The 14,606-nt window shown below is 34.5% G+C and overlaps 1 protein-coding gene across 6 annotated transcripts in view; it reads left to right on the forward strand.

Moving 5' to 3' along the window:
- The window catches only part of KLF12 (Kruppel like factor 12), a 380,697-nt gene that overhangs the window by 240,380 nt on the left and 125,711 nt on the right, over window positions 1–14,606 (forward strand). For all 6 annotated transcript variants that reach the window (XM_036228902.1, XM_016133384.2, XM_016133393.2 and 3 more), the window contains one exon: window positions 7,896–8,442. In XM_036228902.1, coding sequence (XP_036084795.1) covers window positions 7,896–8,442 — 547 coding nt within the window. The remainder of the gene's footprint in view (window positions 1–7,895; window positions 8,443–14,606) is intronic.

Genomic DNA, 14,606 nt, shown 5'->3' on the forward strand with positions numbered 1-14,606 from the left:
AGATAAACCAATAACAGTTAGCTTTTTAAAAAATTTACAAATGTCATAAAAACAATTTCAGATTACTACTTTTACAAAGAATGGCAGACATAATAATAGACAATTGACTCTCATCACTAGCATTAATATTGAATTCAATTTAATTTTTTAAAACGGTAGGTTTTGTTTTTTACTACAAATTTAGACTTACAGAATATTTGGCAGATTATACCTAAGAATTTCATGTATCCAGCCCACCCGAATGGTGAGTTTCCTGTATTATTAAAGTCTCGCATTAGCGTAGCACATTTGTTACATTCAATGACTTAATGAACTTGTATTCATGCACTATTAAGTGCATAGTTTACAGTAAGAATCGTGTTTTGTGTTGTACGGTTCTGTGGGTTCTGACAAGTGCACAGTGATGTGCGAACACCATTGCAGTGCACACGGAACGGTTTCACCGCCCTAAAAACCCCCTTTGCTTCACTGACTCGTTCCTCCTTCCCTTTCTCTCAAGTCCCTGGCAACCATTGATCTTTATACTGTCTCTATAGTTTTGCCTTTTTCCAAAATGTAGAGTCGAAAACATAAAATGTATTTTTAGAGCATCTTTGCATGCTTCGTTAAGTTCAGTTTGCTAGCAATCGTAAGAAAATAGGAACAAAAACAAACTTCCCAGACTTCCTTTTTGACATTTGTTTTCGTGACACTACTTCTTTACTTCATTTGACCAGATTAGTAGGATTTAAGTGTTTTAATGCCTTGAGCACAGTGTTCTCATCTAGCAAATGTTATTGAATATTCACCGATTATATTATGTGGTAAAATGAAATGTTATTTATTTGCTAAATACTTATATTTACCTGTAATATATGATATATTCATGTCCAACATGTTCGGCCGTCCTTTCATTGCTTAGGAATACCTGCTGTTAATTTTTAAAATGCATGAACAGAATCCACTGCATCTTCTACCACCATGTAGAAGAACCCTTCTCTCCACATACTATCCTTCCCACATATGTGCCAAACCACAGTTTCAGAATTGCAGTCAACTGTTAACATAGATTCCGATTGCTTTGGCTTAATAATATGTTTCATGAAAGTCCTGGGAAATAAATAGGTCATGGAAAAACATAATAACTGGGAAAGAAAGTAAAATTTGGGATAAATTTATATGTGTGTATTGAACCCTTTTAAAGGCCAGCATTTCAGTTCATTCGTGAAAGCATAAAAACGGAAATGTAAAAGCACAAAGAGTCCATTACTTTATGCATATGTTCTGAATTTTCTCGAGGAATCAATAATTTCTTAAACTAACACAAGAGCTTGATATAAAGCAGTTGAATTAAATATTCATTCAAGTATCTTCCTCTTACATGCAGTAGATAACTTATTCAGTACTTTTGAAACCAGGGTTCAGATTGTCAATGTAGGATATTTCTGCTGGTTTCCTTTTATTTTTTTCATGCTTTTAGAGGAATTACTATTTATCTCTCAATCACTAGTGTACTTGGCTTTAATTTTTCTCTTGATGAGTTTTATAAATTAACACTTTTACGACGTTTGTTTTTAAGAGATTCTCCTTGAACATGTAAAGAATAAAAATCACTGAGCTGAAAATAAGATAAATGAGAACTATGAGGACCTATGCAAGACAAATGTTGAAAGATAGGCTTTCCTTTTTATTAAAATAAAACAGTCGAGTGGAAAGTGAAGTGCAAGCTCTATTCACAAATGGATTTTCAGTGACTTACACATAGAGCAGAAATGGCCAGTCATAGTTGCAGGTCACTTGCTTTAAGCCCAGTGCTCGCTCATACCTAGGTAATTCTACTTACTAATGAAGGAAAGGAAAGCATGAAAACTAAGGCACGTACCTACTGTGCACTTCATGTAGAAAGAGGACTTCATCTCTTTAATTAAAATGCACTTGCATTTAAAATAATGCCGTATAACTTAAACACTCAAGTGATCACCAGATATAGAATCATAAACTTAGTTTATTTCCTTTTCTACATGAAGTGTACACAGTAAGTTTAAGCACTTCCCATAAAAAGTATGTGTTAAATTAATCACTAAGTCAGAGAGTGAAACTTACATAATTTTCTGCTGTTTCATCTCGTGATAATACTCTTAAAGAATGGCCAATATCCCATAACAATTATTTAGTATATTTATTATTTTTATATGTTATTGTCTTAGTGGATGCAAACTCGATTCCTGTAAGTTATTTGTATTGTGAAATTAAGAAATCAGACTGATCACTTAAAATGTATTCTATCAACTATCACATGATCATCCCGTGGGCCAATTTAATTAATCTAAAAAATATGGGGGAAAAAATTGAATAGTTTCAAATGACTGTCTCCTGTATTTTAAGAGAAAATGTGTTTCTTTAAAATCATATGTGGACCCTAAAAATGCTCACAATATCCTGACTTATTCAGCTACTTTCGTAATATGTACCTTTTTGATTATTTAGCAAACACCGTACCTCAATAGTGGCTGAATTATGCAGTCCTGTATCAGAGTATATTCTGATGCTGAGTTCAATGAATTAAGTCACTTCTGAGAATTAATAGTAATGGATTAGGTTATGTTTGGAAGTTTTAGTTCTAACAGGAAGCTCACTTGCTTCTCTGCCATATTTTTCAGAATTTCCTCAAAACACCTAATATCTTTTATTCAGTCTTTACAGCAATTGTATGAGTTTAGAACTAGTATTACTTTTTTATAGAGAATTTTAATGATGATACCAAGATTGTACAGCAAATGAGTGAATTCAAGTCTTGTGTCTGAATCAAATTTTTTTTTTCTGTAATAACCACACAACACCCTATAAAGCAAAGATTTTTATAATAGTTAAGCTAGGACCTATGTAATGTTACTTAAGTCACTTGATAGTCTTTTCTAAAAACTGTCATGATATTATTTCACAAAGGTTTATAAAGATAAAATTAAACAATTTATTTAAATGCTGACTGACTGGCTGAATGAATGGATGGATATCTGGTTGGGGATGTCGTGTGTGTGTGTGTGTGTGTGTGTGTGTGTGTGTGTGTGTGTGTGGGCGCGCGTGCCTGTGTTTGTGTGCACATTTGCTGCTTCTCTAAAAATCTCTAGTGCCATTAAAGTCAAAATAAACAGTGTGTAAATCTTGGTTAACATTTAACAGAGTAGTATCCAAGTGGTCCTCAACTATGACTACATATAAGACTCTGTGGAGAGTTTTCAGAAAATATAGTGGTATTCACACACTTTTTTTCTTGTTTTTAAGATTGCCATGTGATAAAAATATATGATCAGCATTAAAAATGCTTTTTATTCAACTGATGATGATAGATTACTGTAGGGAAAACATTAGTACATAGGAGGCTTTAAAATTATTTTTACATTCATTCAACAAAATGCCAAAAGGTGAAGTTACATTTTAAAATGTTTATTCAGGAATACGATTATCTGATTAGAAAAGCTCACATGTAATCCCCAGATCACTGAAAAGAGTATGTTCTCTAGACTATTATGTATAATATTTTATTTAAATTATGAATAAAACTGGCTTTCAGACTTTTAAAGGAAGTGATAATATGTGACAAGATAATCTGGTTTATATTTCTCTTTAGATTTTCACAAACAGGGTGTTTATGAAGTTTTTATAAATATTTACCACTTTTGTGTGTATTTATGCACTTCTGTGTGTATTTATGCATTTATTTCTTAAGACAATTTATTTAAAAAGTTATTTACTTGTGGGCCATTTCAAGTGATATTATGTAATCTTTTTGAAATGAAATTATTACTCTCATTCTCTTTGACAAAAATCCACTGTTCCCTTACAATCTTCATGTCTTTAGGAGGAGTGTCGTTTCTTTAGATAACATTGAATTTAGTATTTGCTCATCTCTTCCACACCAGGGAGTTCAACAGCAGAAAGTCAGCTAAAGTCACCACTCCCAGGCAAAAATTCTTGATGGGCTTTTGTTTAAAACAAACAACGAAAACAACAACACATAATTGACATAAGTATTGTATCAAGAATTGAGTAGTTTGTACCCAAGGATAATATTTTAGTATGGAATCCTTTCTTCTTAAGTTTTCTCTTCTTTATTGTGCTTAAAACTTACTGACTTTTCCTTATTATTTCTCTTCCTTTCAGTGCCCCCACCCCTTAATTTCCTGATAACATACCCATATCTTTTCTCACTTTCCTAAATATGTACAGTCCTTTTGTTTAGTTTTTGGCTGCTCTAAGTACTCCTTTTGGGGGCTTCCCTTGGTTCCTGTCAACTTCGTTCTCTCTCTTGGTTGTCTCCTGTGCCCATCACCCCACTACAGCTACGCATTTATAGATTCAAACTTCAGAGCCAACACATTTCATTGTTCCACTTCCTGAAAGTAATCACTTCCTAATGATGATTTCAGGATCAAGCCTTTCAAGTCTTTTCTCTTTCCTACAAGGAGGAGCAAGAATATGCCGTAGCTGTGTTGAAACCACGTTTCAGCAGTATTACTGGCTTTATGTATATGTATGTGCCACCTAAAGCTGGAATTATGGACGGCCGTGCCTGCCACATTATCACAGTAGAAGTGATTAGTATGGACTGAGAGGGTTTGATATTATGTCAGCACTGTAAACAGATGCATGGTACGATAAGGATTTTGTCCTCTTTATACTGATGAGGTGTTATTTTTGGACATACTGGCTGCATTTCAACTGCAACATGTGCCTCTGTAATGTTTATGTTTATATATACATATATAATATGCAAGGTTCCAAATAAGATAATCTGTAGTCCAAAGATTTGGTTTATCTTTCCCAATTTTTATGAGCATTTTCTAGATTTTGGTGCGAGCTCATGCAAAAGTTATGTAGTTCTCAAGTATTTGACAGTACCAAGGAGCTAGTAATATTTGATCTTCATAGTTGTCTAGTATATACAACAGAATTACAAAAGGAACACTCTTTGTCGTAAAGCAGCTAAGGAGTAAATATTTTCTTTGCAGATACCTGCAAAAGGTAGACTGCTGATTGTAATCTGGGCAGGTCTAAGTAGGTTGCAAAGCTCAGAGAAGCTTGATATTTTAGAAGCCATCTCTACAAATAAACTTTATATTTCTCACCTCCTATATTGTCATAATCTGTTAAAATAGTCTTTTGTTTACATTGTAAAATATTTCTACAATGATGAATTATATCTAAGCCCTTGGTTTGTAAATCTGTGGAGAAACCTTATGTCTAAGTAGATAGGAGGAGAAAAATTTGCAGGAAATTGTCATTATTTCCAAATTAGAATTTTGGATATAATAACAGAAAAAAGAGAAATAAATCAGGAATATATTTGAAGTTAGTGTTTGGTAACATGGGCTTGATGACATTTTATCTTTTTAATGATAAAACAGTTGGGATATTTTTTGAAAGTAGTCTTTCACAAAATAAAGAATTTCTGTATGGTTATAACATGCTAATAGGAAACATCTTCATGGATGGCCCTCGAGATAATCATGCTAAGCAAAATAAGCTAGACAGAAAAAGTTGAAAATCACATGATATCACTTATATCTGGGATATAAACCTAAAAGCAAGAAATTAACAGGACAGAGACTCATGGTCATGGACAGTAGTAGACTAGTGGTTACCAGAGGGGAGGGGGAAGGGGGGAAGGGAGAGGTAGACAGGGTAAAGGGGGTCAAATATGTGATAACAGAAAAATCTAATTACAGGAGGTAAACACACAGTGTAAACATATATATGCCTTACTGTTAGTATACAGCTGAAACTTACTGAATTTCGTTAACCAGTGACACCATAAAAAAATAATTAAATAATTAATTTTAAAAAGAGAAAAGAAACATCTAACAGTGTTCTACAAAGAAATTAGATGATAATGCTGGGACCCAACCGAAAACTGTTCTAGTTAGAAGACTGAGCAATGCTAATAGCTTTTTTTTTTAAAGTAGTTCAATTTATAGTGATTCTTTAACTTTGGTTCTTAGTGTCTGAGAAGATTCAAAATTACTTCTCAATTTCAGTATATAAAATGAAATCTTATTATTTAGAATTCATGCAGTAAATATTTTGGGTGATTCATTTTTATATTTTCTAATTTTTACTTTTTATGGGTCAGTAATTATGTTAGTTTAGAAGCAAAACAAAAACAAAAGAAAACATCAACTCATTTATTTTTTTCATTGATCTATCTGATACCATTGTTGACTTATTTTCTTTTTTTTTCTCATTATTGCAGAATAAAATTTCCTTACACTTCTGCCTATGTATGTTTTGAATGGAGCTAATAATTTATGTTCTGTATAGAAAGGTTTGAAGAAACACATTTTCTTCCTTTAAGTGTATGCTCAAGTTTTGGGAGAATAGCAAACCAAAATCTTTTATTAAACAAAGAATGAAATAGAACAATTTAATATAATTTTAACTATTCTTAAAATGAAGCTGAAAAAACGTTTTCGGTTTTCATATACTAGAACAATAATGTCTATGTTAGCTTTGTCAAATTAGATATAATCAAAATGAGTGTACGGTCATGCTCCCCTGAACAAGCCCAATCCTGTCTTATCTCGGAAGCTAAGCAGGGTTGGGCCTGGTTAGTGCTGGGGTGGGAGACCATGTGGGGAGACCAGGTGCTGTAGGTGTAGAAAATTTTTTAAATTAAGGGATTACAAGCTTACAAGTTCCTTGCAGTCCCTAATGTCAACCAAAGGTTGCCTCGCCTAAAAAAAAAAAAAAAAAAAAGGTAAAAAGGTATTACCAAAATGATCTGTTAAAGTCTAATTCTCTCTGTTGAGGCTAGACTAACACATGCTAATAGAACTTGTGGGCCATTATGGGCCTGACAGTAAGCATCCACTAAATAGCTGTTGAGTTTATGAGTGAATAAGTATGAGAATAAGTTATATTCATGCCAAACCCATTAGTCTGTGTTGAATTTTGAGTTATTATCATTTATTATTATTATTATTATTATTAAATTTTGCTCATTAAAACTTAAAAGAATGATAATGAACTTAGACAGTTATTATCATTAGCTTAGATTAAACAAAACAGTCATAGACAATTTAAAATTTCCAGATAAGTTTTTGCTAAAATTATTCTCTGAAAAGAACATTGTAGAAGTTCTGTATATTATTTTGAGAAAAAAGTTATTATCACTGAGAGTTAAGTTATTATCCAGTTGTTAGAAATGAATTATATTTAATAATGTGGTAATCGGGTGTGGGAAGTTGGAGAACTTTGTGCCCTTTTTTAATGCTCATGAGGATGTTATGGTAACTCTTACACTAAATATGAAAGTTTTCCCAGTATTGTTGCCAGGTAATGTTATGCTTCCAGATTATGATAGTGTTGAATAAGGCTTAGATTATGAAATTGTAGAATTCTAGAGCTGGAAAGGATGTTTAAGATTATCTAATCAAAATTCCCATTATCTTATAACTGAGGAAATTGAGACTCGTAAATGCAGGATGGGTCAAAGCAACAAAATGAATGTTTTTAATTAAATAGGTTGTATTTATACAGTTTTAAGTAGATAATGCTTCGCATACTGAGCTTGTCTTTTAAAAGATTTTGTATAAAATTGCTCATAATTTTTAGGTTTCTGTAGCCTCTTTTCTCTTCCATAAAGCACTTCCCTGGATTTTAACAATTGTGCCTGTCTCTCCCACTAAGATGAAAATGTCTGTATAGCAGAGGTCTTGTTTTACTCTGTTTTGTACTTTTGTACTCTCAACTTTAATCATGATGACTGTCACAGAGCAGTTTTGTCAGATATTTGGGGAACGAATTTATGCCCCTTAGCAATAAGAGAAAAATTAATAAGCATTCTAATAATAAATCTTGCATCTATTAAAATGTGTAATTAACAGAGGTAAATATGTGTTCCATTTTTTTCTCCACAGTCTCCAAACGTCCACAACTACCCCGATATGGAAGCCGTTCCCCTGTTGCTAAATAATGTGAAAGGGGAACCCCCAGAGGACTCATTATCTGTAGATCACTTCCAAACACAAACTGAGCCAGTGGACTTGTCAATCAACAAAGCCAGAACATCCCCCACAGCTGTTTCATCCTCCCCAGTTTCCATGACAGCATCTGCCTCCTCGCCTTCTTCAACTTCAACATCTTCTTCGTCTTCTAGTCGTCCAGCCTCATCACCAACTGTTATAACATCAGTATCTTCAGCATCATCTTCGTCAACAGTATTAACTCCAGGGCCCCTTGTTGCCTCTGCATCTGGTGTGGGAGGCCAGCAGTTTTTGCACATTATCCATCCTGTACCACCTTCAAGTCCCATGAATTTACAGTCTAACAAACTGAGTCATGTTCACCGAATCCCCGTGGTGGTACAGTCAGTGCCTGTGGTGTACACAGCCGTTCGGTCACCTGGAAATGTGAACAACACTATTGTAGTGCCGCTTTTGGAGGATGGGAGAAGTCATGGCAAAGGTAAGGGACACAGGCAAAGCCTTGGTTTATTTCAGCACTACAGGTAACTATTCCTTTATTCAGTGAGTGAACCCTAAATGGTATGCATATACAGTACATCCAAACAAGTTCTGTGCACGACACTAGTTGGTCAGCCATTGAGTAGAATACAGCTGTAGTAGCAACTAATCTTATATTTATGTAGGTTTATGATTCAGTATTGCTTATTCTATATTTTTATGTATCAAGACATTTAATGTCCAAATTCAAATACCTAAATTTGCAAAAAAGTGTTTACTTTCAAATGCCCAGATGAGAAGGACAGTCTACAGCTAACATAACTGCTTGTGAAGTATAAATGCATAGATCCCTCATAGAAATGATCCATTATGAAATTTTTAAAAATTGAATCCAGATGTTTCTTTTGCAATGTTCAGATTGGAGCTTATTTGGATGACAATTTAAGAATGCCATGAAGTTGTAATGCTTGGAAACTGGTCACTCACTTTTGAGTAACTTGTAAATTAAGTTGTCATTAAAATAATTCTAAAGTTAGATGTTTGGCTACTAAAGTATCATGTAGCTTGAGTTCTTATCTTCATATAAGTCTAAATTGTTATAATTTTAAATAGTAGGATGGTTCAGTAGAATAGAACTATTTCAACATGTAACATTAATATTCCCTTAGGGTTTAAAAGGCAGGAAGAAACTTTGCTATATGACTGCATTTAATAATCCCTGAACAAGCCCAATCCTGTCTGATCTCAGAAGCTAAGCAGGGTCGGGCCTGGTTAGTACTTGGATGGGAGACCACCTAGGAAGACCAGGTGCTATAGGCATAAAAATTAAATTAAGTTAAATTAAATTAAATTAAAAAATAAGAGATTGTAAACTGACAAGGTCCTTGTAATCTGTGAGGTCAAACAAGGGTTGCTTCACCTAAAAAAATCAAATAAATAAGCCCCCCCTTCTGTAGAAATGTAAAATGCCCATGATCATTGATTCATTCCCTTTAAACTGAATATTTATGTATGTATTTTGTCTTCAGAACCTAGAAATGATAAGGATTAGGATTTATGTCATATTTTTTGCTTTGACTGAGGCCCATAATTAAACTATGACTAATGAATACATAAAACACTTCTCATAAAAGGCTAATAAACATGGTTGTTTGGTTCTTGTATAAGATAGGCTTCAATATATAGGAATAACATTTGATTGTGAACTTAGAGAAAATTTTGCAAACATATACTACAAAACTATGCATTCATCTTTGTCATATTTGTTTATGAATAGTGCTATCAGTTTCATCATAGCACATGAAATAAATTTCACCTTCTCAGTTTTACCAAGTGAAAAATCTCTTGACTCACAGCAGTCAGATATTTCAGACTGCAGTCTTGAGGTGCAGAGACTCTGTGCTTACTTCCTGACAACTTCTCTCTCTCTCTGAGAGGGTGCTGTCATGGATGGACAAAGGCCCAGAACTCAGTCCCACCACTCTCTTAATGAACAAGAAGAAGAAAAAGAGGGAGTAGGGAGCCATTTCATGATTTCACTTGAGCTGATATTTACTTCTTTGATTTACTAACACTTCTGATTAAAAAAGAGCTAATAGATTTGAATAATAAAATAACTGAAGGATACCTCAGGTATTTATTTTCACTTATAATTATAGATGTTTTTATAACTTTTTAAGAATTAGGAATTATCAAATATCAAAAATATAACCTTGCATACTACATTATTTTATATGTGTGTACATGCGTATAGTGTAGAATATACCATATAAGGGAAATATTGCTTTTATCATGAAGTTTATTGATAAGGATTTTAACATTGTTACTGACTAGTTTTTTATTTTTCAATTTTGATGCACTAATGAGGAAAAAAGAGATATCTCTTATTTGCCAGTGTTTTTATGGGAAAGATTTTTATTTAAAATGTATAATATATAAAATATATTGTCAATTTTCTGGGAAATATATCTTTGCAGAAGAACTTTATTGAAACTCAGGCATGAGTATATTTGTTAGTAACATGCAGTGTTTTTTACTCAGTAGTTTTCTCATATTAATTATATAGTTATATAAATTACACATTTATATAATTTTAAACACACTGGACAGTGATGTGGACATTCAGAGACTGAGATTTAGGATCAAGAATGTATGAGTTAGAATTCTAGTTCTCTCACTTACAGCTTTGGATTTAGGAAAGCTATTTAATCTCACTAATCTTCATTTTCTTCAGTGATCAATGGGATTAAGAACATCTGTCTTTGAAGACTATTGGGAAGATTAAGAGCTTATGTGTAAATGTCTAGCATTGAACAACTATCCATAAATATTTGCAATTATTTATCATTATTTCTCCCTCTGAAATGTGTGAAGCCATAATGTCCAGAAATTTTTTCCCTTATAGAAACAGAAAGTTGGAGGGAAAAAAAATTATTAAATTTAAAAATAAAAAAAAAAAATGCTCCTAAGAAGCTGGTATAGAAATGCCTGTCCAGGTTATTACTATAACAGATGATAAGGGAAGAAAGTTTAGTATAAGAAATTGTCTGGAAACATCCTATATTTTCTGTTTTTATTAGTTTAGATTGTTTTTATAATCACCATATTGTATAGATAATGCTATAGCATTTTATAAGATTTTTTATTATTTAACTGATTAATTAGATGCTCGTAAAGTGTCTAATGGAGGAGGCCTGCTTACCTCACAAAATGAATAAAGGAAAGGGCATTTCGATAATTCCTCCAGCCTTTATTTTGCACATATACAGCTGGGCACCAAGCCAGCAGTGGAATGGCTGAGTGATAAAGGGAGCCCCTATTTTTATTCCCATTTAGGACTTGTGTATCTGGTGTGGATGAATAAAAGAAAATATGATAGGGGAGTTAGATCTTTTTAATGCCAGTAGTAAAAATATAAAACTAATTCATATAAATGTAGATGGTTGTGCTGGCAAATTACTTTTAAAGTTGATACAACATATCTGGTCTCTGGTAGAGAAATAGATTGCCAGATGTCACATTACATGAATGACTGTGAATGTACACATCCACATCTACAATAATGTATCATATGAATTGAATAATTTATCCATTCAGGTATTTATTGAGCATCTATCATGTATCAGGCATTTTCCTGGCACCAGGGATACAGTGTTGATCAAAACAGATTCTGTTTCTATCTGAGTGTTTATAGTTATTAAACAACGACAACAAAAAAATCATGCAGTTAACTGGTAATAGCGAACAGAGTTCGATTTAAACATAGACCAGCCATGGATTTGCCCAGGGCAGAGAGCTGAATTATATTTGCAGATAGAGAAAGTTGTATTTAATAAAAGTATTTTTTCATGGGGGCATTATATATGGTCAGAAGAAATGTTGGTACCATGATGCTCAGAAAAGGGGTGGTTAGGGTTCGGGGGTGTGATAGGGTAACACTGCCACACGGGTGTGTTGACCGATGGCAGAAGGATGTGAAGGAGGATAGAATCTCAGCTCATCCAAATGTTTAAAGAATCTTGGCCTGAAGAAATGACAAGTTGTTAGCTAGCCCAAGGCACCAACATCTCAGTTGGGCCTCGAATGTGATATGTGACATAATGAAAGATGACCTGATCTTCTGGAAGGTACTGTAAACAAGCACATTGAGACTAGAGCTGTGAGAGGGAAGATGTCAGATTAGGTCTCTCGAGGGAGACATTTTTCTGCTTAATACCAAAAGGGCAAAGTAGCAGATGGACCCCAGAGTGGCAGTGCTGAGAGGTAGGAGGCTCTCCATGTGGAGGCAGCAGCCAGCGGACTGGTCTGGCCTGATTTCGTTACTGCATAACCTGGGACATGTTACTTGTAAACAAGACCCTGAAGAGAGGATTTTACCTTACAAAGGAATTTCAGTCCAGCCTGGGGAAGTTTTTGGTAGATTTCTTAGGAAATATTAATTATTTTTTACAGATACTTATTAGCAGAAAACGTTAGGGTCCAAAATCACAAGCAGAGTTGTTCTTGGTTTGTTATTGCCTTGATGGAACTCTGGGGTGTTTAGGATTCCCCTCTCCCCTCCCTCCCTCCTTCTTCCTTCCTGTCCGTCCGTCTGTCCGTCCGTCCATCCATCCATCCATCCATCCACTTATATTTCCATTTCAACTGCTAGGGATGTAAGAAGAAGAGTGTTAAAGAAAATACAGGCAGAGCAGGTGTTTCAAAAGAGAGTTATCAGTTGTATCGAAAGCTGCTGAGGGGCAAATAAAATGAGGATTGAGAATTGGGCATTTGGCAAAGGCAGAGTTCATTGGTGACACAGTGTCAGCGGAGTGGTGGGGACAAAGGGCTGACTGAAGTGAGTTTGTGTTCTGATGGGAGATGTGAGGGAAAACTGCAAGTCTAGACAGCTCTTTGGAGTAGTTTTTCTGGAAAGAGTTGTAGAGAAATGGAATGATAGCTAGGGAGGCATTTGAGCTCTCAAGGGAGGGATTTTAAAAGAGGGAGATAGCATATTTGTATTTAGTCAAGAATAGTCCTGCAGATAGTTGAAAATTGGTAATTCTAGAGAGGGCAGAATTGTAGAATCAAAATTCCTAATTGCACATTAGTTCATTAAATTATACTGTGGAAGTAACCTGCATCTTGCAGTAATTAACCCTAGTTCTAAAGTCAGTTTATTAGATTGAAAAAAAAATTAGGAAAAAAAAAAAAGGATGCATAATGGAAAATGAAAGAAAATTTAAAAACAAAATAATGATCTAGGACTGACAATGAAAACCAAACAAATAATGTTCAGTAAAATTTGGGTTCCATTGAAAATTATAAAAATGATAGCAGAATTAATGTAAATGTAAGAACAAACATTTCTCATAAATCACCTAGTAGAATATATAGAATTCATTCACAACAAAAGATTAACCTAAATTAATGTGCATTTGTCATTAAAAGACATTTCTTATATTTGAATATTAATATGACATTTTAAAAATTCAAAATAACTTAAAGGTCATACCATAACCAGTCTATGAAAACGCAACTAACAAAGCTAAGAAGACTTGTCTCCTCCCGTCCGTACCCCAGCGGGTCCTTTCTTCCTGAGCTGGAGGAACAGGTGCTGTCCCCTTGGTGCCTAGGATGTGGCTTGAGCCAGGGTGTGATGGGTGATTTGGGAACAGTCTGAACCGGAAAGCCTGGTGCAGCCAGGTGGGTGTTTTTCACTGTTGCCCGGTTTTCCTCCTTGACCACAGTCCCATTCTTCTTTATTAGCTTACATAGATGGCCTGTTATTTCTCCGCCGTTCCCCATTGTTGTTGTCTCTAGCCGTCCAGACCTATCACGTGACTGGAATAAAATAGATTCTCCTGAGGGAAGAGCTCAGCTTCATTTCCTATCCAACCTCACTTTCTTTCATGCGTATGCCATCCCAGCAGTCCAGTCTCCCAGAATTTTACAAAACAGATTTATCACATTCAGATTTTTTATTATAATGGTGTCATACTTGAAAAATAATTATCATGGGCCATAAATGCATTCTTCTTAACTTAAAACATTTATGTAATTAGATCCATGAGTATAAATTACTTTTCCCCCCAAATATCTGGCAAAAGCATGTTGATACTGCTGTTAGGAAACAACCCCATTGGGCATGTGATTTCTTTGGTCATCTTCTTTAAAAGAGTCTTGTTTTCTTATTATATTTAAATGAAGTGAAGAATCCTCCAAAAATATACCTTGTTTTCATAGCACTCTTTCAGGAGTTTCAAAGGGATGTGGCCATGGGCAGATTTGAAATACTCACACCCCATTTTCTTCCTACAGGCTGTTGCTTTTCTCAGCAGCCTACAGGAAGAAGCCACAAGTGTATTTATAGTCCTTTGCTGTTTATATTCGTGAAAGGAAATATGGCCATCACAGTGATTGCTGCAAAGCTGGTTGGAGGGTATGGCTGTGGCTCCTGACCATTGAATCCAATGTTTTGCTCCCATGAAACTCTCCCATCTCAAACCCTCTTAGTTTTACCAGTTTTCTTTTGCTGTTAGCTTTCCCACTCGATGTTAATAATGGTCTTATTTCAGGCCATAGTTCATTATGTCACAGCGCGCCTCTTCTGTCTACCTTACACATGACTGTCCTCTTTTAGTTCGCCATTCCGTGGAGTCCTGGTATCATCTGTCCATATGACCA

This window comes from Rousettus aegyptiacus, unplaced genomic scaffold, assembly GCF_014176215.1.
Source record: "Rousettus aegyptiacus isolate mRouAeg1 unplaced genomic scaffold, mRouAeg1.p scaffold_m13_p_11, whole genome shotgun sequence".
NCBI classification, from domain to species: domain Eukaryota; kingdom Metazoa; phylum Chordata; class Mammalia; order Chiroptera; family Pteropodidae; genus Rousettus; species Rousettus aegyptiacus.